At 46.8% G+C, this 27526-nt stretch overlaps 1 protein-coding gene across 1 annotated transcript; it reads right to left on the reverse strand.

Annotated features, from left to right (window-relative positions):
* Positions 1-16595: 16595 nt before the first annotated feature.
* LOC123133914 (pectate lyase-like) lies at positions 16596-19130 on the reverse strand. The gene is made up of 3 exons (XM_044553298.1): positions 18334-19130; positions 16899-17028; positions 16596-16811 (listed from the first exon to the last, which is right to left on the reverse strand). The coding sequence occupies exons 1-3, from the start codon at positions 19128-19130 to the stop codon at positions 16596-16598; spliced, it is 1143 nt and encodes a 380-aa protein (XP_044409233.1).
* Between the last annotated feature and the right edge of the window lie 8396 nt (positions 19131-27526).

A 27526-nucleotide genomic window follows, 5' to 3' on the forward strand; every position in this document is an offset into this window, starting at 1 on the left:
GAAGAAGCTTACCAGCATGGCGCGCTCCAGATTCCGCGTCCGCTCGACCTCGGCCTGCGCGAAGGCCTCGAGCCGGTCCATCCGTCCACACAGGCGGCGGCTGGCGGCGTCCATTGCCGCCCTGGGTCTGGGGCCCGAAGACCACGGTGCTCATGCTCCCCGCTGGCTGCGACACGGCGGCCCGACGTCCTCCTTGCCGGGGCACCAGGGCATGCTCCCTGCTGGCCGCTCCCGCCGCGGCCAGCCCCTCCTCCGGCGCCACTGATGACCCATACACCGAGAAAGCCTGTGACGCCACCACCGGCTCGGCAGCCGGGGTGGCCTGCGGCACCAACACCCGCGGCGCCTCCTCCGACACCGGCGGTGTCCCCTGCGGCGCCACCCGTGGCGCCTCCTCCAAGATGGCGCCATCATCGCCTCCGCCGGCCCCCGCCCGCTCGACAGCGTCGACCCCCGGCGGGGTGTCATCCTCCACCTCCACGACCTCCTAGTCGAGGATCACCATGTTAGCCCGGCCTCCTCGGTCGCGCTTCCTCACCGACGATGGCTCGAAGACCGTCGCCACCACCACCGTGCCCTCCGGCATCTCGCACCATGCCGGCTCTTCGCCGGCTCGCGCCCATGCCGCCGCAGCATCCGTTCAAGCCCGGACCGATGCCGCCTCCAACTCTGCCTCGGCCCTATTCATGTCCCGCCAGGCCAGGCCTTCGGTGTCGGTCGGGTCCAGGCCGAGGTCCGGGTCGGCCAGCTCCCCCTCCTCGACCCGGTCGACGGGATCGGACCGGCTCCTATGGAACATGGCCTCCTCGGCGGCCACGGCATCCGCCGCCGCCGCCCTCGCCAGCGCAATCGGTGACCTGAAGAAAAGATGAAATGAGCAGAAAGACAAAGCCGACTCGACTACTCGGATGCAAGCAGTAGAAACTTACCCCAGCAAGACTAGGATGGCGGCCCTCGCAGGCCTCTCTCGCCTGGCACCGCGCTTCCTCTTGGTCGGCCTCACGCTCCTGGCCAGGTCCGCCATGCGCTTCGGGGCCCAGGGGCGCGGCGCAGGGCTGTCCTTCCCATGCGGACGGCTCGGCACCGCTCCCCGCGACGACCTGGCCCCGCCCGCATTGCCGCCTCCTCCGCCTAACGCCACTACATCAGCAATCGGCGTCAGCATCGACTTACTCAAGAAACACGAAAGAGAAGACAAAAAGATAGGACTTACCCACTGCAGCGCCGATGTCGACCTCATCCTCCTCCTCTCCGCCATGGGTCGCAACCTCCTCCAACGCCGCCCGCACCACCTGCGACGGAGCCCGGTCGTAAGGGTGCCAGATGGCATTCAGAAGCACCTCCCGCGTTACGTCGGGACGAACAAGGAGATGCGCAACAGCAAAGTAAGAAGACCAAATACTCATGAGAGGCGCCGGATTTGATTGGATGTACGGCGCCTTGCCGAACCACCAGTCGTTCCCAAGGTTAGCCTTGGAGATGTCATTCACCCGGCGCGCGATCTGGTCCGCCGCCAGGCGCGTCGCCCCCATGCGGTTGGGGTCTTGAAGGCCGGTCATCTCGCTGATGAGGCAGGTGCGCTGCTGCAATGGGAGGACCCGACGCGTGATGAAAGCGGCGATGAGGTTGTTGCCGGTGAGCCCCTCCCGCGTCTTCATCACCGCCACCCGCTCGCAGTGATTGAGGATCTCCTACGACGGGTTCCTGGGATAGTAGCCCCAGTTCATCTTCGCCCGCGGTGGCGCGATGGCAAAGGCCTGAAGGTTGATGCGGTCCGCACCCAAGTTGCGGACATAGAAGAAGGAATTCTGCCATTTCTTGGCAGAGTCCTCCAGCGGAATCTTGGGGCAATCCGCCGCCTACCGCTTCGAGATGACGGCGGCACCACAATCGGCGAACTCCTCGGCCGTTGGCCCCTGCTGCTTCAGGGAGAAGAGGCGCGCTGAGAGGTCGATCATGGGTTCGACCCCGAGATACCCCTCGCAAAGGGTGACGAAGCCCGAGAGCTGGACGATGGCGTCGGTGCCAAGGTGGTGGGGCTGGAGCCCGAAGAACTCTAGGAACATGCGGAATAAGGAGCTCGCCGGCAGCCCGAACCCGCGCTCGAAATGAGGGAGGAAGACCACGCGCTTCGTACCCTGCGGCTGCGGCCTCTACTCGCCCCGCGGCAGGCGCACAGCGACCTCCATCTCCCGTGGCAACCGCCGGGAGGAGCGGAGGTAGGCGATGTCCTCGACGGTGACGGTTGAGCCCATCCAAGATCCCGACGGCAGCGCCATCGACGAAGAAAAGAGAGAAGAAGAAGACGGACGACGACGGAGCTCTGCTCGAAGCAGCGGGCGTCGCAGCACGGCAGTCGCAAGAAGCAGAGTAAGGGCGAAGAGGTAGGGGGCGTGAGCGAGAATAATGTCCACCGCCCCCCTCGCCACAATTTATAGCCCTCGGTTTGAACGTGGGGGAGTGGGATCGTCTGCCCTCGCCTTTCCAACTATCCCGCAATAAGTACGCACGTACGCGCGCAATAACTGCACGGGGAAGAGCAACTGACCCCCGGACGCCGCAATAAATCCGCACGTGTGGGCCAAGGGCATGCGGCGGCGGGCCCTAGCCCGTTGCCCAGGCCCATCACGCGTGTGGCCTGTCAGGCCCCTCCGACTTTCAGGCACCACGTGGCGCACGCACGAAGCCCGAGGGATTGCCCCAAGATTCGATGGACTCCTTGGTTCCCGCCACCGCCGGGATGCCGCGATCCGGTTTCCAAAAAAACCGGCACACAGTGGGTGTTGCCGGACCCGGCGTTCGCAGAATTTGCCTTGCCTAAGGGGGAAACTGCAAAGGCCCTCCATTCCAAAGACGGCGGACCTTCACAACTTTGGGGACTACTGTCGGGGGGATGAAACCCGGGGAGGCAACAGAACCTGGATCCTTTTCAAAAATAACGGGGCCGACATCGCCCCTCAAAGCAGGCACGCGCTTGGCCAGGTCGCTCGACCCGGCCAGGCCCCGCGACCCGGCCGAACACTCCAACCCGGCCAAGCACCTCGACTCAGCCTCGACAACTTGTACAAGACAGCCGAACCCGGCACAACCAAGGCTTCCTCAACAAAGCCAGCTCCACCTGTGGCGTGCTCCGCAACCCAGCCATGGGTCAGCTCCTGTCCCATCCAGGCCGTACGATGGGATGAGTCTTCATCCGTCGATGACCAAGGCAACAGTGCCCCGCCCATGCCTCTGGTCAGCCGGAGCATGGCAACAGTGCCCCTCACCTACCCGCTGACCAGGCCCGACGTGGCAATAGTGCCCCCGTCGTCACGGCTAGCGACAACAAGCGGCGACCTGACGGAGCGCCACTGTACCCGACTCGACTCGGCCATGCCCTGACGATCGACAAGACGGCGCACAGTCCCCCTAGGCACACGGGGCCCGCACCTAGGGGAACCCGGCGAACCACAGGCCCCCAGCGGGTCCCAGCCCGGGTCCTCAGATGCTGACGACCCAGATCCACGAACTCGTAACATTACCATTGTACCCCTGGGAGGTTGGCCTATAAAACCCCCTAGGAGCCCTCGCATACACGGGAAAGTAAGCAAAAGAGAGAAGCAGTAAGCACACAGGAAACTAGCCACCGATCAGTAGAACACACTAGGGAAGAAGGAGCAGCCTAAGCCTTGGCCAGCCTCCCTTCTTCCTCCATACAGCTCAAGGAGCAACCTTGTACTATTGCATATCAACCACACTCGGTAGGACTAGGGGTGTTATCTCTCCGGAGAGCCCCGAATGAAAGCACAAGTGCTCCCTAGGTGGTTTTGGTAATTAATGTCAACATATCTCTTGTTGGACTAACACTTTTATCTAGTATGTTTCAGATAAGTTCAACAATTGAGTGGCATGGACTAAAGGATGTGGGAACTCCTTCACGATGCTAAGGACAAAGGATTGGCTCAAGCTTCAAGCTCAAGACTCTTCATTTTACATTTTAGTGATCCAAGATCACATTGAGTCTATAGGAAAAGCCAATACTATCAAGGAGGGATGAGGTGTTTCTTAATGAGCCTCTTGCTTCAAGTGCTTAGTGATATGCTCCAAATACCCTCAACTACTTTCCCACTTCCACACATATGTCCTAAACCTGAAGTCAAACTCGGCCCCACTGATTCTTTCTATCCGGCGCCACCGAGTTTGGATGTCTTAGCCACTGCCACAAACCCTAGGCAAATCGGTCTCACCAATAGGGATCTCGGTCTCACCGAGATGGGATTGTAATCTCTCTGTGTATGTCCATTATCAAAATCGGTCTCACCGAGTTTGAGCAATCAGTACTACCGAGATTACAATGCAAACTTTCTGGTTGACTCATTATCAAAATCGGTCCCACCGAGTTTGATAATCGGTCCAACCGAGTTTGCGTGACCAACTCTCTAGTTAGCTAATTACCAAAATCGGTCCTACCGAGTTTGTGTAATCGGTCTCACCGAGATTACGTTATGCCCTAACCCTAACCGAATCGGTCCTACCGAGTTGCATTCCGGTCCCATCGAAAACCCTAATGGTCACATTATTTGCTAAATCGGTCTGACCGAGTTTAACAATTCAGTCCCACCGAGTTTGGTAGATTGTGTGTAACGGTTAGATTTTGTGTGGAGGCTATATATACCCCTCCACCTCCTCTTCATTCATGGAGAGAGCCATCAGACTGAACCTACACTTCCAGCATCCTATTTCTGAGAGAGAACTACCTACTCATGTGTTGAGGCCAAGATATTCCATTCCTACCATATGAATCTTGATCTCTAGTCTTCCCCAAGTTGCTTTCCACTCAAACCCTCTTTCCACCAGATCCAAATCCTATGAGAGAGAGTTGAGTGTTGGGGAGACTATCATTTGAAGCACAAGAGCAAGGAGTTCATCATCAACGCACCATTTGTTACTTCTTGGAGAGTGGTGTCTCCTAGATTGGCTAGGTGTCACTTGGGAGCCTCCGACAAGATTGTGGAGTTGAACCAAGGAGTTTGTAAGGGCAAGGAGATCGCCTACTTCGTGAAGATCTACCGCTAGTGAGGCAAGTCCTTCGTGGGCGACGGCCATGGTGGGATAGACAAGGTTGCTTCTTCGTGGACCCTTCGTGGGTGGAGCCCTCCGTGGACGCGTGCAACCTTTACCCTTCGTGGGTTGAAGTCTCCATCAACGTGGATGTACGATAGCACCACCTATCGGAACCACGCCAAAAACATCCGTGTCTCCAATTGCGTTTGAATCCTCCAAACCCTTCCCTTTACATTCTTGCAAGTTGCATGCTTTACTTTCCGCTGCTCATATACTCTTTGCATGCTTGCTTGCTATGTGTTGTGAATGTTAAATTTATGCCTAAACTCCACTTAAATTTAAAGAAACCTAAAAACTGCAACTTTGGTACTTAGTGTCTAATCACCCCCCCTCTAGACACCTCTTCTCAAGGTCCTACAAGTGGTATCAGAGCATTGGTCTCCATTGCCTTGGTTTAATCACCATTGGAGGAAGATGGATGAGTCTACTTTGGGGAGTCTTAGACATAGAGTGCCTATTCTTGATGGAGAGTATTTTCATGAGTGGAAAAATGAGATGCTTGTAATTTTCAATCAATATCATTTGAACAAGTACATTGCTAGTCCTTGTGCACCTTGTGTTGATCCTATGCATCCTACCCTTGATGAGTCTATTGACATGATTAGGAATGTTAGAACTGTTAATCTTATCACTAGAGGCTTGCCTAGAAACTTGATTATAAAACTGCCTACTCTTGAGTGTGCCTACACTATATGGAAATTTCTTGAGGAACGATTTCCTGATTATTCTTTGAAAAATCTTGATGAAATTCTCCATAAGTCTATTGCTTTGAGTAAAATGAATACTAGTGATCCTATGTTTGGTGATCGTCTATTTGAGCTTACAAACCTTATGCGTGCCAAAGGAAATGTTGGTATTATTAGTGATATTATTTCCGAAGCTATAAAAATTCATAGACAAGATCATTGTCAAAATCACTCTAACGAATCACCCTCTCTAGGATTTGATCCACCACATGACGATGTTGAACATGGATACTATGATGAGGATGATGATAGTGACTTCGATCTTGATGATGCAATGAGACATTTTGGTCTTATGGCAAATCTTCGGGGATATATGTCAGGAGGAAAGGAATGGGTCCTTGATAGTGGATGTACCGATCACATGACCGGAGATAAAGACATGTTTCGTGAGCTTGCTGATAATGATAGTCCTCGAAAGTATGTCACTTTCGGTGACAACTCAAAGGGTAAGGTGGTTGGCCTCGGTAAGGTGGCCATCTCACATGATAGCTCCATACAAAATGTCATGCTCGTTGAATCTCTTGGATACAACTTACTTTCAGTATCTAGACTTGCTGATTTCGGTTTCAATGTCCTATTTACTGAAGTTGATTGCCAAGTGTTTCGTCGAGACAATCATAAAATGGTCTTTACCGGCATACGTAGAGGTGATCTATACATTGTTGATTTCACTAAAAAGGCTCAACCTAAAACTTGCTTCATTGCTAAATCCTCAAAAGGTTGGTTATGGCATAGACGACTAGGTCACGTTGGCATGAGAAACCTTGACAAGCTTATTAAAGGGAATCATATCCTTGGAGTTAATGATGTCATATTTGATAAGGATAGACTTTGCAGTGCTTGTCAAGCAGGTAAACAGGTTGGAGGAAGGCATCCCGTGAAGAACATCATGACCACAAAGAGGCCACTCGAGCTACTTCACATGGATCTCTTTGGTCCCAACTCTTACAAGAGTCTCGGTGGAAATTCTTTTGGTCTAGTTATAGTTGATGATTTTTCCAGATTTACGTGGGTGTTCTTTCTCGATGATAAATCGCAGGTCCAAAAGATCTTCAAAAACTTCGCTAGGAAGGCCCAAAATCAATTTGAAGTGAAGATCAAGAAGGTTCGCAGCGACAACGGAACGGAGTTCAAGAACGCAAATGTGGACACCTTTCTTGACGAAGAAGGGATTTCACACGAGTTCTCGGCTACGTACACACCTCAACAAAATGGAGTTGTTGAGAGGAAGAACCGGACGCTCATCGAAATGGCGAGAACGATGCTTGATGAGTACAAGACGCCGAAGCACTTTTGGGCAGAAGCGGTTGAGACAGCTTGTCATGCAACAAATCGCTTGTATCTTCACAAGCTACTCGGCAAGACGGCATACGAGCTACTCACCGGTAACAAACCCCAAGTTGGATACTTTCGAGTATTCGGCTCAAAGTGCTACATTCTTGATAAGCATCATCGTTCTAAATTTGCTCCTAAGTCTCATGAAGGTTTCCTACTAGGTTATGGCTCAAACTCTCACACTTACCGTGTCTACAACAATTTCACCCGAAAGGTTGAAGAGACGGTAGATGTGAAGTTTGATGAATCTAACGGCTCGCAAGTAGAGCAATTGCCAATTGATGTAGGAGACAAAGATCCTTCGGAAGCAATCCAAGACTTGTCTATTGGCAAGGTCCGTCCAACGGAGGTGAAGGAGAGTACCTCGTCTGTCCAAGTGGAAGCTTCTACTTCACGACAAGGTGAACCAAGAGTTGATACGGAAGCATCCACAAGTGGGACACACCAAGATGAAGGAAACGAGGAAGTGCATCAAGATGAACGTCAACAACCTCCTTCTCCACCACGACAAGAGAACGACAACGCCAACAATGAAGAAGGCCAAGAAGAAGAACAAGATGAAGAAGATGTTCAACGAAGATCCAAGCAAAAGCTTTCACGAGTTCGAGCAAGAATTGCTAAAGACCATCCCGTCGAGCAAATCTACAATGATATTCAAACCGGGAGAATCACTCGCTCTAAAACTCGTTTAGCTAACTTTTGTGAAAACTATTCTTTCATCTCTAGCATTGAACCTATGAAGGTCGAAGAAGCATTGGAAGATCCGGATTGGATAAATGCTATGCATGAAGAGCTACACAACTTTGAGAGGAACCAAGTTTGGACATTGGTTGAGAAGCCCGACAACAACCACAACATCATCGGTACCAAATGGGTGTTTCGCAACAAGCAAGATGAAGATGGACAAGTAGTTCGCAACAAAGCACGTCTCGTCGCCCAAGGCTACACACAAGTCGAAGGTATGGACTATGGTGAGACTTATGCTCCCGTTGCTAGACTTGAGTCTATTCGCATCTTACTTGCCTATGCTAATCACCATGATATCACTTGTACCAAATGGACATTAAAAGTGCTTTTCTAAATGGTGAAATAGAGGAGGAAGTTTATGTTAAACAACCTCCCGGCTTTGTCAATCCTAAGAAACCCAATCATGTTTACAAACTTCACAAAGCTCTTTATGGTCTTAAACAAGCTCCTAGAGCATGGTATAAATGCTTGACCAAGTTCCTTATTGAAAAAGGCTTTGAAATTGGGAAAATTGATTCTACTCTTTTTACTAAAAGGGTTAATGGTGAACTATTTGTGTGCCAAATTTATGTTGATGATATTATATTTGGTTCAACTAACCCTCATTTTAGTGAAAAGTTTGGGAAGCTAATGTCGGAGAAGCTTGAGATGTCTATGATGAGTGAACTCAAATTCTTTCTTGGGTTGCAAATCAAGCAAACTAAGGAAGGTACTTTTGTCTCTCAAACGAAGTACACCAAGGACTTATTCAAGAAGTTCAATATGCAAGAATGCAAAGGTATGTCTACACCCATGCCTACTAGTGGACATCTTGACTTAACCAAAGATGGTGAACCGGATGATCAAAAGGTTTATCGCTCTATGGTTGGTCCATTGTTATATCTATGTGCTTCACGTCCCGATATTATGCTAAGTGTGTGCATGTGTGCACGATATCAAGCTGCTCCTAAAGAATGTCATCTTAAGGCTGTGAAAAGGATAGTGAGATACTTAATCCATACACCAAATTTTGGCATTTGGTATCCTAAGAGGGCCTCTTTCGATCTTGTTGGCTATTCCGACTCGGACTATGCCAGAGACAAGGTTGATAGAAAGTCCACTTCGGGTACTTGTCAATTTCTTGGTAGATCTCTTGTGTCTTGGTCTTCCAAGAAACAAAACTCGGTATCCTTATCCACCGCCGAAGCTGAATATATTGCCGCTGGTTCATGTTGTGCTCAATTACTTTGGATGACCCAAACTCTTAAAGATTATGGGATATATGTGAGACATGTTCCATTGCTTTGTGATAATGAAAGTGCTATCAAAATTGGTCATAATCCTGTGCAACATTCTCGAACTAAGCATATTGAAGTTCGTCATCATTTCATTCGAGATCATGTTGCTAAGGGTGACATTGATCTTAAGCATGTTCGCACCGAAAAGCAATTAGCGGATATATTCACTAAACCTCTTGATGAGAAAGTGTTTTGCAGGTTAAGAGGAGAATTGAACATCATTGATGCTTCAAACTTGGAGTAGAAACTCCATTGGATACATGCAAGACATGAGCTTATGACTAATCCTTGATATTTCTCTTATGATGAAAATCTTATGTCTTGGATATATTTGTATCTTGCATGTTATCTAACCCATGTAGGTACTTGGTTGAATCAAATTCCATGAGATTGTAACCTACTCATATCTTGAGCAATCTCTACATCACCAAGTCTCTATACAAAGGTGGTTGAAGACAAGGAAGCACGAAACCATTCAAACATATCCTTTGACAAATTCTATGTTGAGTTTCATGATTGTCATTTTTGGATATACAAGTGCTCTTCCTTGCAAGAACTAACCCATGTAGGTAGATGGACTCAAATTCCAAGTGGTGCTCCAAATTCTTGATGAGCTACATCAACCTTGAGCAACCCACGCAAGTTCAACTACATGGACAACACCACCAACCAAGGTATGTTATTCCATCTTAGAGAAACTTTACTCCAAGTCATGAGCTAAAGCAACTCGACAAGATGTGAATACATCAAGATGCTTAAACGAAAAATGGCAACCCCATTTTGAGCTTAAACGATGAGTATGACCTATGATCAAGTGATCTCACTTGACTCCTAAGTCAATATACTCTAACATAGGTGACTTCGTCGCTGACCATCTCTAGATGAAGTTCTCATGTGTTCTTTTTTGAGTTTTTGCATTTGTCTCATGCATATGTGTTTCCCCATTCAAAAAAAACTTCATCTAGATTTCTTTCTGTTTTCTCTGCATTTTTTGCATCTAATTCCTTGCATATCATTCAGTTAATTCCTTGCAAATCTTTGTGAGATCTTACTAGTCTAGTGAGCTGAGGTGACAAGTGTTTTCTCTGCGATGAACTCGGTTACACCGATTTGTTATTTTCGGTCCAACCGAATCTTTTTGGTACGACCGAAGCCTACCACTCGGTGCCACCGATTTCATAACAGGAAAAACTCTTTGCCACATATTCTATGTTTCTTCTGATCCAGCTCCACTCAATGAATCTTGTCCTCTACAAGCATCACATTTTTATCATTGCTTTGTTCTGTGTCTCAAGGACCAAACCCATTCACGACAAATTCCAGAGGGAGAGAGAGAGAGATTACATCTTTATCAAGCCCTTCTTGGAAATTGATGTCAAAGGGGGAGAGAGATCACATCAAAGCTTATCATTTAGAGAGAGATCACATCTCATAGGGGGGGAGAGATCCTTCAAGGGGAGAGAGAGAGATCTCCAGGGGGAGAGAATACTAGTAGAAAGTATTTCTCAAGGATCCCAGATGCTTGGTGTTCAAGAGGAGAGATGCCACATGTCTTCTTGAGGGGAAAGACATGTTCATATGTGCTTATTTGCATTAGCTTGCATTAGCTCTGTTCATTTATATCTTTCAGCTCTGATTTTCTGTTCCCTATCTTCTCCCAATATCCCATGTTAGATTCAGGGGGAGCAAGACATCTAAGGGAAAGGGATCATTCAAATTCATTGCATATCTTTACTCTTGGGGACATGTCTAGTCCAATGTGGTACTCAGTACTCACTCTCTACATGTCATCCCAGTCTTGGTATTCTTCTGTGTCTTTTGTTTGCTCTAGCTAGTAGATGCATCTATGTTATCTAACCTTGTTTAGGTTCATTCCATCATCCTAAGCCAACCCAAGACTACAAGGTAAGTATATGCATCACAATCATGTGTATGAGGAATTCTTGCTGATGTACATACTGTTTGCAAGAAGGACTCATGGGCATGAAGGTATTTCCTTTAATATTTTCTTGCTCTCTGATGCATATGGCCAAGATACATGTAACACATTGCCTGCTCTATCATGGTTATGCTCTCACATGCTTCTATATTTCATATTCACATGATTGCATACATGTAGGGGGAGCCTATGATTGTTACATGTCTTTCCAAAGCTTTACTTGCTATTCTTTATATCCTTATCTAAAGCTTTGATGTATGTTGTCATCAATTACCAAAAAGGGGGAGATTGAAAGCACAAGTGCTCCCTAGGTGGTTTTGGTAATTAATGTCAACATATCTCTTGTTGGACTAACACTTTTATCTAGTATGTTTCAGATAAGTTCAACAATGGAGTGGCATGGACTAAAGGATGTGGGAACTCCTTCAAGATGCTAAGGACAAAGGATTGGCTCAAGCTTCAAGCTCAAGACTCTTCATTTTACATTTTAGTGATCCAAGATCACATTGAGTCTATAGGAAAAGCCAATACTATCAAGGAGGGATGAGGTGTTGCTTAATGAGCCTCTTGCTTCAAAGTGCTTAGTGATATGCTCAAAATACCCTCAACTACTTTCCCACTTCCACACATATGTCCTAAACCTAAAGTCAAACTCGGCCCCACTGATTCTTTCTATCCGGCGCCACCGAGTTTGGATGTCTTAGCCACTGCCACAAACCCTAGGCAAATCGGTCTCACCGATAGGGATCTCGGTCTCACCGAGATGGGATTGTAATCTCTCTGTGTATGTCCATTATCAAAATCGGTCTCACCGAGTTTGAGCAATTGGTACTACCGAGATTACAATGCAAACTTTCTGGTTGACTCATTATCAAAATCGGTCCCACCGAGTTTGATAATCGGTCCAACCGAGTTTGCCTGACCAACTCTCTGGTTAGCTAATTACCAAAATCGGTCCTACCGAGTTTGTGTAATCGGTCTCACCGAGATTACGTTATGCCCTAATCCTAACCGAATCGGTCCTACCGAGTTGCATTCCGGTCACATTATTTGCTAAATCGGTCTGACGGAGTTTAACGATTCGGTCCCACCGAGTTTGGTAGATTGTGTGTAATGGTTAGATTTTGTGTGGAGGCTATATATACCCCTCCACCTCCTCTTCATTCGTGGAGAGAGCCATCAGACTGAACCTACACTTCCAGCATCCTATTTCTGAGTGAGAACTACCTACTCATGTGTTGAGGCCAAGATATTCCATTCCTACCATATGAATCTTGATCTCTAGCCTTCCCCAAGTTGCTTTCCACTCAAACCCTCTTTCCACCAGATCCAAATCCTATGAGAGAGAGTTGAGTGTTGGGGAGACTATCATTTGAAGCACAAGAGCAAGGATTTCATCATCAACGCACCATTTGTTACTTCTTGAAGAGTGGTGTCTCCTAGATTGGCTAGGTGTCACTTGGGAGCCTCCGACAAAGATTGTGGAGTTGAACCAAGGAGTTTGTAAGGGCAAGGAGATCACCTAATTCGTGGAGATCTACCGCTAGTGAGGCAAGTCCTTCATGGGCGACGGCCATGGTGGGATAGACAAGGTTGCTTCTTCGTGGACCCTTCGTGGGTGGAGCCCTTCATGGACTCGCGCAACCGTTACCCTTCATGGGTTGAAGTCTCCATCAACGTGGATGTACGATAGCACCACCTATCGGAACCACGCCAAAAACATCCGTGTCTCCAATTGCGTTTAAATCCTACAAACCCTTCCTTTTACATTCTTGCAAGTTGCATGCTTTACTTTCTGCTGCTCATATACTCTTTGCATGCTTGCTTGCTATGTGTTGTGAATGTTAAATTTGTGCCTAAACTCCACTTAAATTTAAAGAAACCTAAAAACTGCAACTTTGGTACTTAGTGTCTAATCACCCCCCCCCTCTAGACACCTCTTCTCAAGGTCCTACACCGAACCTGGGTATGTCTTGTGTGTCGCGCTCGGTCATGCCAACCCCGCCCCTGGAGCCCACCAGTGCCCTCGAGCCTCCTCCTCTCTTTAGCCATCCCATGGCATCTGCCGTGCGCCCACCACGACACCTTTGGATCTAGATCTTGGAGTTCTTCGTGTTCTCTTCTTCGTTCTTCCTCTCATTTTCCTCCCTAGCATTAGTTGCTTTGGTGGGATTTGGGAGAGAAGGACTTGGGCACTCAGTGTGCCCTTGCCATTGCATTTGGAGCATCGGTCTGAGTTCTCCACAGTGGTACGTGGAAGTTACAAGTTGAGAAGCTTATTACTCTTGGGTGCTTGGTGCCCTTGAGCTTGTTCCTCTTGGGTGCTTGGGCGCCCTAGACGGTTGGTGGTGCTTCGGAGCTCAATCATTGTGGTGTAAAGATCCGGGCAAGTGTCGGGGTCACCAATTAGGTTGTGGAGATCGCCCCGAGCAATTTGACGGGTATCGGTGACCGCCCCCAAGGGTTGCCAAAGTGTATGGGCTCGGTGACCGCCCCCAAGGGTTGCCACTTGTACGGGTTCGGTGACCGCCCTCAAGGGTCCCTTAGTGGAATCACGACATCTTGCATTGTGCGAGGGCGTGAGGAGATTACCGTGGCCCTAATGGCTTCTTGGGAAGCATTGTGCCTCCACACTGCTCCAAACAGAGATTAGCATCCGCAAGGGTGTGAACTTCGGGTTACATCGTCGTCTCTGCATGCCTCGGTTATCTCTTACCCGAGCCCTTTACTTATGCACTTTACTTTGTGATAGCCATAGTGTTTCATGTTATATATCTTGTTATCACCTAGTAGTTTATCTTGCTTAGCATAAGTTGTTGGTGCACATAGGTGAACCTAGTTGTTGTAGGCTTTGTGCTTGACAAATTAACTGCTATGTTTATTCCGCATTTGTTCAAGCTTAAATTGTAATTATTTTAAAGCGTCTATTCACCCCCTCTAGGCGACATCCACGATCTTTCAGCCCCGATGCCAAAGGTGCTAAGGCGGGTGGATTGCAGTGGGTTCCCGTGAGGCGGCGGGGGTGTTTCTTCTGACGCATCTATGGGCAGCTGGTACGGTGACGTCCCTAGCCTGTGCGGCGACGGCCGACGAGCCATGGCCGATGGGGCGGGCTATTCTACTAGGATATGGGTCACTGCGGTGGCCGCGTATTTGGATTCCCATCCAGATTCATCGCGGCTTGGCCTTGGTTGGCCGGCGATGCGCGGATGGACCAGTGAGGGGCGAATGGAGGCCCTCTGTCGGTGTTTCGGGAGTAGCTATGTCTTCATAGCGAGGCTCCGCATGGATCCAGTCAGCTACGAGATTGGGGCGATGCAACTTCCATGAAAATCATGTCGACTGTGGTCATGACAGGCGATAGTGTCGTCTCTGACGTTAGGGCTAAAAAAGCTCGAAATTCACGAGTTAAATGAGTAGCTCGTGACTCGGCTCGAATCGACTCGAACTTGAACAATAACAAGTTGAGTCGAGCTTTAATTTAAGATCGTTTACAAACCGAGTTAAACGAGCCGATCTCATGAGTACGTGTAACTTGTTAGGCTCGGAAAAAAGGTCAGCGTTTTTTAGGGGTAGTAACAAATAGGCACTAAACACCTGCGTCCCAGCACAAGGCCCAACCGCTCAAGTCCCAGCCACCCAGGAGACTCACACATATATGCCAATATATGTGTTAAGAAAATGTATATGACAATATATGTACATATTAAATTCCCAATTAATTTTTTTATCATATTTGTAAGGTTGCATGTCCATATCTTTAACGAGCTTAACAAGCTAAACGAGCCAGCTCGCGAGTTATATGAGTCGAGCCAATCTTGGATTTGAGCTTATTATAGTAACAAGTCGAGTCGAGCTAGTTAATGAAACTAGCTTTAGCGAGTCGAGTCGAGCTGACTCGACTCGGCTCGAATCCCACCTCTATCTGACGTCGTTTTCCTTCTCGAGGCATCATCATTACAGGTTGTGTCACCACACTCGGGGTGATCCAGGGAAAACTCTATATCCGGGTACCCCGGATCGGACAACGATGACGCTTTCGGTGTCATTCTCCTTCTTGAGGGCATCATTTGGAGCATGAGCTGGCTAGAGGGGACAAGAGGAGGAGCAGTGTTACATCTACTGCAAGGCCGATGGCGGCTCTCGGCGGCGTGGCATGGTGGATTCTCGGGGACGGCCGCATGTGGATGGGCGCACGCGGGATAGTGGCGTTGTATAGCATCGCGGTAACGTCGACGGAAGAAACACCCCTGCCGCCTCACATTGATCGCTCCTGAAGGTGGGACAACATAAGACAACGGTGGCTGCTTCTAGAGCATGTGTATGCGGTGCGCGTAGAGGGTCTAGCTGGACTAGTTCGTGCTCTCGGTTTGCTAGCGGACGGTTTCGTTAAGGCACCAGGACATATGGTGTGTGTTGATATGCGGCCAGGGTACACCATTAAGCTTATAGGTGTAGCAACCGTAGTTGACAGGAAGGTGGCTTTAGATTGATCCATGTATTTATTTTGTTCGGTCTGGTGAATAATATAATAAACTGGTTGTATGCATCGCTCGATGGAGGCTGGGCTAATCCTCCTTTTCAAAAGAAAAGGGCGAGCAGATAAACCCAACTTTGACCTGACTGAGGAGGAATTAAATTATTTTTTGAAATGGAGGCAAAAGTTTTGCTTCCTCTCGTTTAAAAAGGAGTAATATAAAGTTTGCAGGTTACAAGACCACCAAGGTCCAAATAAATTTGCCTACTCAATTGCCCAATAATCTAACCCCGGTGATGACCCATGTCTTGGCCTCATCTTTGATTGCCGCGACCACTCTAGAAGGAAGTGAAGCTTTGGAACAAAACACCCTAGCGTTCCTCTTGGCGAAATAACATCCATCAGCTGTGAACTTCCTGACATTTGCACCATAGTAGTTGAAATAGTTGTTGTATGAGGGCCACCGAAAGGCCACCCTGCAGGTTTATGTGCCTGACCAAATTGTTACCTTGCATGGCCTTGGTCACACAAGCATTGGTGCGCTTAGAAAGGGCGTAGATGCCTGGAGCAATGTCTTTAGGCTTTTCACCGAGGAGCCATGGAGAGTGCCAGAAACTTGCAGTCTTGCCATCACCCAAAATGATAGTTGTCATAGCATAGAATAAGTATTTGTCTTCATCATCACAAGTTATTTCAAGACCAACTCATGCCCGCTAGAGGTCCACCCAGGCGAACCATAACCATCACAGTTTTAAAGCTCGTGCAAACTTGTCAATATCCAGGATTTCCAAACCACCAAAATTTGTAGGACGACAGACAGAGGAGGAATTAATAACAAATCAAGTACAACCTACTTTTCAAAAGACTATATAGGCTTTACTGGTGCAGTGGAAAAATAAAAGAATCCGACGTGGTGGCCGTTTATTCTACATGGCTATATATCAAGTCTTGAGCGAGCCGACGTTTGCCCTTCAGCACAGAGAACCCTTGCTGCACGAGAGAGCGCCTGCGGAGGCCGTCATCGGCGCCACGAAAGAGGCGGACTTGGCAAAACTGGGGGCTTTAACCTCAGCCCCCGGTCTGCCGGACGCCGTGAAGAACGCGCCGTTGAACATCAGGTCGCCGTCGGATATCCAGTTCCACTTCTGCCACTCGCTCTTCGGCGGGTCGCCGTCGCGCTTCGTCACCTGCAGAGATGGCAGAGTTCATACGATCAGCTTCATCAAAGGGACAGCCACATGAGTTTCCAAGACGAGGTTAAACAGGAGCAGCACCTCTTTTTCCTTGCCAGCACAGAACCTGTTGCCTCGGCTAAGTATGGTCGGCGACGCACTGCCACCGATGGCGTATTTCCCCCAGTTTACGTAGTCGTTGTTGACGACGTGGAACACCCCGAACCGGCACCTGTCGATCAAAACGCACAGTCGTCACGTCGATCAGTGCCCTAATAATTTGCTAATGCGATGAGAGTTTTGCACTCCTCGATTTGGGCTAATTTTTTTTAAATAATACATTTTTTATTAATTTTCATAAATATTACGCCGGATAAAAAATTTCAAAAATAATACACCGTCGGCCCGCTGCAGGCCGACTGGGCCTAGTCGGCCCACAGCAGGCCGATTGGATTCCAGTCGGCCTACAGCTGGCCGACTGGCCCCTGTCGGCCCACTGTGGGCTGATTGCGTCCTGTCGGCCCACTGTGGGCCGACTGGAGCTAATTGGCATAAAAAATATATGTTTAAAAAATGTTAATCATGTAATTAAAAAATGTTAAACGTGTATAAAAAATGTTCCTGATGTATACAAAAAATGTACAATATATATGCAAAAATGTTGACATAAAAAATATGTTTTGAAAAGTGTTAAGCATGTATTTAAAAATTGTTAAATGTGCGTATAAAAATGTTCCTTATTTATACAAAAAATATAGAATATGTATGAAAAAAAGTTGATACCAAAAAATTATGTTTGAAAAATATGTATGAAAAGTTGACATTTTTTCAAATACATGATTAAAAATTGTTAAATGTGTGTATAAAAAATGTTCCTTATCTATAAAAAAAATATAGAATGTGTATGAAAAAAGTTGACACCAAAAAAATATGTTTGAAAAAAATGTTCCAGTTCCATACAAAAAGAGCAACCAATCATATTTTTTTCACAACCTTGATTTACTTTTTGTCACCAACTCACCAACATAATTTTTTGGTGTCAACTTTTTTTCATACACATTCTATATTTTTTGTATAAACAGGAACATGTTTTATACACATATTTAACAATTTTTAAATACATGATTAACACTTTTTAAAACATACTTTTTATGTCAACATTTTTGCATATATATTGTACATTTTTTTTATACATCAGGAACATTTTTATACACGTTTAACATTTTTTTAATTACATGATTAACATTTTTTTAAACATATATATTTATGCCTATTTTTTTGCAAAAACAATTAGCCCACAGCGGGCCAATTAGCTCCAGTCAGCCCATAGTGGGCCGACAGGACCCAATCAGCCCACAGTGGGCCGACAGGGGCCAGTCGGCCAGCTGTAGGCCGACTGGAATCCAATCGGCCTGCAGCGGGCCGATGGTGTATTATTTTTGGAAAAAAAATTACCCAGCGTAATATTTATGAAAATTAATAAAAAATGTATTATTTAAAAAAAATTAGCTCGATTTGGCAGTAGTGTGTGCAATACCTCGGCATCCTCTGCACGAGGCCCGGCCCGAAGCGATTGAAGGCGACGGTGACCCGCATGGCCCTGTCGTCCTCGTAGGCGTCGTTGTGGCCGAGGAGCATGGCCTTGTTGTGGTTGGTCAGGAGGCAGTTGGAGACGGTCACGCCGGTGGAGGCGGCGATCACGTCGACGAGGCCGTCGGCGCAGTCCTCCAGCGTGCAGTGGTCCACCCACACGTCCCTCGCGCCGAATATGCTGACGCCGTCGCCGTCCGACAGGTGGCCCGTCTTGGCCGACTTGGGCGCCGGCCTGCAGCCGCGGATGGTGATGCCGTGGATGATCACGTTGCTCTGGTTGCGCACCGTGAAGCACGCGCCGCCCTCGCCGACGACGACGCTGGCGCCGCGGCCGTCCACCGTCTTGTGCGAGCTCACGACGAACTCCCGCTGGGGACGGATCGTCATGTTGCAGGCGAAGATGATCCAGAGGGGCTCGTCCTGGACGAGGCCGTAGCGGAGCGTGCCGGGGGCGGGGTTGGCCGGGTCCTCGTCGCCGGGGTCCGTCACGACGTATGTCCTGCCGCCCTTGCCGCCGATGGCGTTGCGGCCGAACCCGATGACGCAGTCGGCGAGCCGCTGCCGGTTATCGGCCCAGCCGGGGTCGCATCGCCAGCAGTCGTCGACCTGGTTGCCTGTGCCGCATTGCTCAGGCGTTCGTTGTCGGCGCACTGATATGTTACCGGAGGCATTGACCGGCAATGGCGAAGAGTAGGAAATGGATAAAATGGATGTGAAAATAAAGAAGAGGAGAATGGCCATTGTTCCTGATACAGATATTTGAACAGATAGAAGATCAGTGCCTGCCTACACAATAGAGATCGATCTACTCTGGATGAACAGGGCCGCATAAGAACACGTAAGCGAAACAGCTAGTATATGGCAATAGATCATGGAAATCTCCATTTTAGGAACTAGCTGATAACTTGTAAAGGTCTTCCTATTTTCTGCAGGATGTGTTTGTCTTGCCAATAGCACTGATTGACTGATTGATTTTAAACGACACAAATTAGGTATGTATGGATTCCCTTGTTGATTCTAATATACGGTATGACACAACTGGATATTAAATTATTACACAAATGGAAGAAGAAGAATTGAGGGAGGGAGCATTTTTTTTTTCAATGCCAGAAATGATCAGTTACAAATCACACTAAGCACGAGGTACATCATATCTTTCCTCTCCCAATCTCCCACACATTTGCGATGTTCAGCCATCACAAGCAATTCATCCGTTCTTTTCACTAGAATGACCCATTACGCAGAATGGTACAAGGTCCCAATTTAAACCAAGAGTTATTTGCATGTCACAACTTTTTTTTAGTTGTAACTTCAGATAGTTTTAGTTATGTTGTCCCTATCATAATGCACATGCCACAATTTGACAACATGAATGTAAATATGAGTACAGATGGACCATAATTTTATAACATAACACATGGCAGGAGGTAGAATATTACACGTGAATAAAAATGCATATTTTTTATTTATCAGTTTTGCTAAAGCACATCTAGATGTGCTCTAAGTATTGCACATCTAAGTCCTATGTCATTGATTGTACGCTAAAATTCGTGCAAGCATTTTCTTTTGTCCTTTTTTCTTTTCTTTCTAGATTCATTGAGTCACTTAGATGTACGATAATTGAAAAGAAGTGCAATTGTGAGAAGAAGAGAGGAAGAAGCCTAGAGACAGTCGACGGTGAGACGGGAGGAGAGGCGGTAGAACAACACAGTAGGGTTCGAGTGCAGATGATGAGAGATGAGCGAAGGGGAGGTGGAGGGACGTGGTGGTGGTTGAGAACATGGGAGGAGGAGAGACAGAGATGGGAGGTAGTGGGTCGGGGCTCGAGGACGGGAGGGAAGGGGATTGGTCGTTAGGGTCTTAACCGCTTTGAGCTCGCATTTAACAACGGAGAGGTCTAGGAAATTTTTGTTTACCTACTTGTACATCGGAGCTAGCAGTGAGACGGAACTGTTAATGACACCAGTATTAAAAAGTTAGAGTAAAACACAATCAATTAAATGATCGCCAGAGCAAAGCCAGAGGAGCGAGACAAGCTACATCAGACGTACCAAGACGTTGTGCACAAGAGGAGCTCTATGGCACCGAGGCATCCTTTAAGGGAGAAAAACCCTAGTTCAATCTCCTCTCGTATTCATTCACTTGTGTGGAATCTTGCATTCTATGATCTTCGGATGGCAAAACTTTCAATTCCTCGAACACTGATGTGTTAAAGTTACAGTCCCTACAACTTGATGTCCGGACTTTGTAGAAACCTTTTATTGGTGAGGCACCATCATCTCAGCGGTGAGCGAAGGTGTGGGTGTGGTTCCAATGAACCTGATTGTGCAGACAACATGATCCCGGAAGACGTGGGTCATGGCGCGGTGGCTGCCCCGGTGAGCGATAGCGTCTGATTTGGCCGCCTCCTACCCTTCCCTGCTCAGCGCACTCTTTCCCCTCCGGATTTGGGTCGTTCTTAAGTTGTTGCCGATTCCCAAACTAAAGGGGGGTGCTGCTGGTGGGGAGTACAAACTGGGAGCCTAGGTCGGCCTTGACCACTCGTGACAACAGCGATGCTGAGGGTATCGTTCCCCTCCTTGGAGGTGATATTAGGTCTACTCCTCACATTCCCCTCCATGTAGTCTTCTGAGAGAAAACTCTAACTTTGTTGGGTGGTGATTGTGCTCTTGTCATCGTGTCCTTCGTGAAGGCGCCACCTTGGGAGCTTTGTGGTTGGTATGCTTTGATAGCTTGTGGTAGGCGGCGGCAATGGCGTGGTTCTTTGCGTCCAATGCTTTAGCTTGATAGTGAAACCTCATTCGGTTCTCTCTGTGTGACCGATGTGTGTCTATTCTTTGCATCTTGTGGTGGCGTTCCGTGGTGGGAGAGATAGGGGTTCCCTCCACCAATGGCTACATCATGGTGTGGAATGAGAGCCAAAGCTCCTCCTGACAGTGTCAGATCTGTCTCCTTGGTACTCGGAGCTTCCCATGGCTCAATGTTATTTCCTTGCTTCATCTGACTTGAACATTTTCCTTTCTCCATGGTTTGGTCATGTGCGGATGTATTGCTTTACTCAAGGAGAGCCAATTTCAGCAATGTTCCTTTTTATGTGGCACATTCCGGCGACATCCATTCATGTTCTATGGGGAACATCTCCATCTTCCAATGGTGGGTCATCTTTTGAGCCAGGAGAGGATGCATGGGCCTTCTTCAAATATAGAATTAATGGTTGTGTTGTGTCGAGGTCCTTAGTCGTTTGGAATGGCATACCCTTTCTGTTTTGATGGTCCTTTCTCCTCCAGAGCCGACATGTTCATGGTTCATAGTGCTTCATCCACGGAATAGGTCCTCAACGTCTTCAACTTCATGTTCTTTATTTATCTTTCTTGCTTGAAGCGATTGAGGCTTTGTTTGCTACTTTCCAGTGCCTTTGTATCTTATTGTTTTGTTCTTTTTCTCTCTTGGTTTCTTGTGTTTGTAACCCTTTTCGATTTATGATTTTGTTAATTCAAAGCAGGGCTCTGTTCGAGCCTCTTCTCTAGAAAATATAAAGCATTTAAAAAAATGGAGGTTTCTATTGATGTGCGAGGAACTATCTTCGGATTGCTAACATAAGGAAGGTCCAGTGAAGGAAAAGATCAGATCAAAATTTCACTAAGATATACCCCCCCCCCGCCCCGAACATCTGTCATGTTAATCGATTGCAAAAAGTTCATCTGTTATTTTCACTAGATGGCCCACTGTGCCATATGGTGCAAGTCTTGATTTAAATCAAAAGTTATTTCATATCACAACTTTTTTTGTTGTTATAAATTTAGATAAGTTTAGTTACATCGTCATGTCATAATATACATACTACAATTTGACAACATAAATGTAAATATGTACATGGACGAACGATAATTTGATAGCATAACACATGACATGAGGTAACATATCACATGTGAAAAAAGCATATTTAATATCCAAGTGGAAATAAAGCGGTGCAATTCTGAGAAGAAGAGAGGAAGAAGCTTAGGGACAGTTTGCAGTGAGATGGGAAGGGAGGCGGTGGCAACAATGTGCTAGTCTTCCTGAGAAGAGGAGGGGAGCGAAGCGAAGGGCGGGTGGAGGGGTGCATGGGTGGTCTAGAGCGCGGGAGAAGGAGAGATGAAAATGGGAGGTGGAGGGGTGTGGGGCTCGAGGACGCGAGGGGAGGGGATTGATCGCTGGGGTTTTAACCTCTTCGAGCGCAGATAGAATAGTGGAAGGATCAAGGTAATTTTTGTTCAGCTATTTGTATAGCAGGACCAACAACGAGGCCGACTAGATGGTAGTGACATCGTATCATAGATTAGAGTAAGATGAAATAACTAAACAGTTGTCAGAGCAAAGTCGGATGAGTGAAGTGAGCTTTATCAGATGATCCAGGGCACTGCATGTGAGAGGGCATGTACGTACAGAGTATCCCGACATTCTCTAAGGGGAAAAACATAGCTCAATCTCCTATATTCAGTTACTTCTATGCAATCATGCATTCTATGATCCTTCCATGGCTAAACCGTCCAATTCCTCAGACACTGTTATGTTGAAGCTACAACCCCTAAAATTTGATGTATAGACTTTGCTAAACATTTTCTTGTTCATGAGCTTATCCGGAAGACTAGTAATAGCAATGTTTTTTGTTAGAAAAATTGTTGAACATTCTTTGAAAAACTACATCTATGAATGCAAAGTGGGGTCTGAAGGAAATATTCCCTAGAGGCAATAATAAAGTTATTATTTATTTCCTTAATTCATGATAACTGTTTATTATTCATGCTAGAATTGTATTAACCGGAAACTTAGTACATGTGTGAATACATAGACAAAACATATAGTCCCTAGTATGCCTCTACTTGACTAGCTCGTTAATCAAAGATGGTTATGTTTCCTAACCATAGACATGTGTTGTCATTTGATCAACGGGATCACATCATTAGGAGAATGATGTGATGGACATGACCCATCTGTTAGCTTAGCATTATGATCGTGACAGTTTCATTGCTACTGCTTTCTTCATGACTTATACAAGTTCCTCAGACTATGAGATTATGCAACTCCCGAATACCGGAGGAATACTTTGTGTGCTACCAAACGTCACAATGTAAATGAGTGATTATAAAGGTGCTCTACAGGTGTCTCCGAAGGTGTTTGTTGGGTTGGCATAGATCGAGATTTGGATTTGTCATTCCGTGTTTCGGAGACGTATCTCTGGGCCCTCTCGGTAATACTCATCACTATAAAGCCTTGCAAGCATTGTGACTAATGATTAGTTGCGGGATGAAGTATTACGGAACGAGTAAAGAGCCATGCCAGTAACGAGATTGAACTAGGTATGATGATACCGACAATCGAATCTCGGGCAAGTAACATACCGATGACAAAGGGAACAACGCATGTTGTTATGTGGTTTGACCGATAAAGATCTTCGTAGAATATGTAGGAACCAATATGAGCATCCAGGTTCCGCTATTGGTTATTGACCGGAGACGTATATCGGTCATGTCTACATAGTTCTCGAACCCGTAGGGTCCGCACGCTTAACGTTCGATGACGATTGGTATTATGAGTTTATGTGATATGATGTACCGAAGGTTGTTCGGAGTCCCAGATATGATCACGGACATGACGAGGAGTCTCGAAATGGTCAAGACATAAAGATTGATATATTGGACGACTAGATTTGGACACCGGAAATGTTCCGAAGAAGTTTCGGATGAGACCAGAGTGTTGGAGGGTTATCGGAACCCTCGGGGGAACTAATGGGCCTCGATGAGCCTTAGTGGAGAGAGAGAGGGGCGGCCAGGGCAGGCTGCGTGCCCCCTCCCCCTTGGGTCCGAATAGGGTAAGGAAAGGGGGCGGCGCCCCGCTTTCCTTACCCCTCTCTTCCTTTAGGTGGGAACCTACTAGGACTTGGAGTCCTAGTAGGATTCCCCTCTTGGGGGCGCGCCAAGGAGGGCCGGCCGAGCTCCCCTCTCCTCCTTTATATATGGGGGAGGGAGGCACCCCATAGACACACAAGTTGATCAAGTTGATCTTTTAGCCTTGTGCGGTGCCCCCCTCCACAGTTACACACCTCGATCATACCATCGCAGAGCTTAGGCGAAGCCCTGCGCCGGTACCATCATCATCACCGTCGCCATGCCATCGTGCTGATGGAACTCACCCTCGTCCTCAACTGGATCAAGAGCACGAGGGACGTCATCGAGTTGAACCTGTGCTGAACGCGGAGGTGCCGTACGTTCGGTACTTGGATCGGTTGGATCACGAAGACGTTCGACTACATCAACCGCGTTATTGAAACGCTTCCGCTTTCGGTCTATGAGGGTACATGGACAACACTCTCCCCTCGTTGCTATGCATCACCTAGATAGATCTTGCGTGATCGTAGGATTTTTTTTTTTGAAATTACTACGTTCCCCAACAGTGACATCCGAGCCAGGTCTATCCGTAGATGTTATATGCACGAGTAGAACACAAAGAGTTGTGGGCGATAATAGTCATACTGTTTACCAGCATGTCATACTTTGATTCGGCGGTATTGTTGGATGAAGCGGCTCAGACCGACATTACACTACGCTTACGCTAGACTGGTTCTACCGATGTGCTTCGCACACAGGTGGCTAGTGAGTGTCTGTTTCTCCAACTTTAGTTGAATCGAGTGTGGCTACGTCTGGTCCTTGTTGAAGGTTAAAGCAGCACACTTGATGAAAAATCATTGTGGTTTTGATGCGTAGGTAAGAACTGTTCTTGCTAGAAGCCCATAGCAGCCACGTAAAACTTGCAACAACAAAGTAGAGGACGTCTAACTTGTTTTTGCAGGGCTTACTGTGATGTGATATGGTCAAGGCATGATGTGATATAAATTGTTGTATGAGATGATCATGTTTTGTAACAAAATTATCGGCAACTGGTAGGAGCCATATGGTTGTCGCTTTATTGTATGCAATGCAATCACCATGTAATTGTTTTACTTTATCACTAAGCAGTAGAGATAGTTGTAGTAACAATAGTTGGCGAGACGACAACGATGCTACGATGGAGATCAAGGTGTCGCATAGGTGACAATGGAGATCATGACAATGCTTCGGTGATGGAGATCATGAGCACAAGATGATGATGGCCATATCATGTCACATAATTGATTGCATGTGATGTTTATCCTTTATGCATCTTATTTTGCTTAGTACGGCGGTAGCATTATAATATGATCCCTTACTAAATTTCAAGGTACAAGTGTTCTCCCTGAGTATGCACCGTTGCTACAGTTCATCGTGCCGAGACACCATATGATGATAGGGTGTGATAAGCTCTACGTTCACATACAACAGGTGCAAGCCAGTTTTGCATACATAGAATACTCGGGTTAAACTTGATGAGCCTAGCATATGCAGATATGGCCTCGGAACACTGAGACCAAAAGGTCAAACGTGAATCATATAGTAGATATGATCAACATAGTGATGTTCACCATTGAAAACTACTCCATCTCACGTGATGATCGGACATGGTTTAGTTGATTTGGATCACGTGATCACTTAGATGATTAGAGGGATTTCTATCTAAGTGGGAGTTCTCAAGTAATATGATTAATTGAACTTTAATTTATCATGAACTTAGTACCTGATAGTATTTTGCATGTCTATGTTATTGTAGATCAATGGCCCGTGCTACCGTTCCTTTGAATTTTAATGCGTTCCTAGAGAAAGCTAAGTTGAAATATGATGACAACAACTACACGGACTGGGTCTGTAACTTGAGGATTATCCTCATTTTTTGCACAGAAGAATTATGTCCTGGAAGCACCGTTGGGTGCCAGGCCTGCTGCAGATGCTACTGATGATGTTAAGAACGTCTGGCAGAGCAAAGCTGATGACTACTCGATAGTTCATTGTGCCATGCTTTACGGCTTAGAACCTGTACTTCAACGACGTTTTGAACGTCATGGAGCATATGAGATGTTCCAGGAGTTGAAGTTAATATTTCAAGCAAATGCCCAGATTAAGAGATATAAAGTCTCCAATAAGTTCTACAGCTGTAAAATGGAGGAGAATAGTTATGTCAGTGAACATATACTCAGAATGTCTGGGTACCACAACCACTTGACTCAACTGGGAGTTAATCTTCCTGATGATAGTGTCATTGACAGAGTTCTTCAATCACTGCCACCAAGCTACAAAAGCTTCATGATGAACTATAATATACAAGGGATGAACAAGACTATTCCCGAGCTCTTGCAATGCTAAAGGCTGCGGAGGTAGAAATAAAAAAGGAGCATCAAGTGTTGATGGTCAACAAGACCACTAGTTTCAAGAAAAAAGGCAAAGGAAAGAAGGGGAACTTCAAGAAGAACGGAAAAAAGGTTGCTGCTCAAGAGAAGAAACCCAAGTCTGGACCTAAGCCTTAAACTGAGTGCTTCTACTGCAAAGGGACTGGTTACTGGAAGCGGAACTACCCCAAGTATTTGGCGGATAAGAAGGATGGCAAAGTGAAAGGTATATTTGATATACATGTTATTAATGTATACTGAACTAATGCTCGCAGTAGCGCCTGGGGATTTGATACTGGTTATGTTGCTCATATTTGCAACTCGAAACAGGGGCTATGGATTAAGCAAAGATTGGCTAAGGACGAGGTGACGATGCGCGTGGTAAATGGTTCCAAAGTCGATGTGATCGCGGTCGGCACGCTACCTCCACATCTACCTTCGGGATTAGTTTTAGACCTGAATAATTGTTATTTGGTGCCAGCGTTGAGCATGAACATTATATCTGGATCTTGTTTGATGCCAGACGGTTATTCATTTAAATCAGAGAATAGTGGTTGTTCTATTTATATGAGTAATATCTTTTATGGTCATGCACCCCTGCTGAGTGGTATATTTTTGTCGAATCTCAATAGTAGTGATACACATATTCATAGTGTTGAAGCCAAAAGATATAAGATTAATAATGATAGTGCAACTTATTTGTGGCACTGCCGTTTGGGTCATATCGGTGTAATGCGCATGAAGAAACTCCATGCTGATGGACTTTTGGAATCACTTGATTATGACTCACTTGGTGCTTGCAAACCGTGCCTTATGGGCAAGATGACTAAAACTCCATTCTCCAGAACAATGGAACGAGCTA

This window comes from Triticum aestivum, chromosome 6B (assembly GCF_018294505.1).
Source record: "Triticum aestivum cultivar Chinese Spring chromosome 6B, IWGSC CS RefSeq v2.1, whole genome shotgun sequence".
In the NCBI taxonomy this organism is placed as follows: Eukaryota; Viridiplantae; Streptophyta; class Magnoliopsida; order Poales; family Poaceae; genus Triticum; species Triticum aestivum.

Excerpts from the sequence above, each read along its gene's own strand:
- LOC123133914 (XM_044553298.1), bottom strand. The coding sequence starts at position 19,130 with ATGGCCATTCTCCTCTTCTTTATTTTCACATCCATTTTATCCATTTCC. Across the intron at positions 17,029-18,333 it reads CTCGTGCAGAGGATGCCGAG|GTGCCGGTTCGGGGTGTTCC; the intron begins GTATTGCACACA and ends TTTGATCGACAG. Across the intron at positions 16,812-16,898 it reads GTGCTGGCAAGGAAAAAGAG|GTGACGAAGCGCGACGGCGA; the intron begins GTGCTGCTCCTG and ends CCATCTCTGCAG.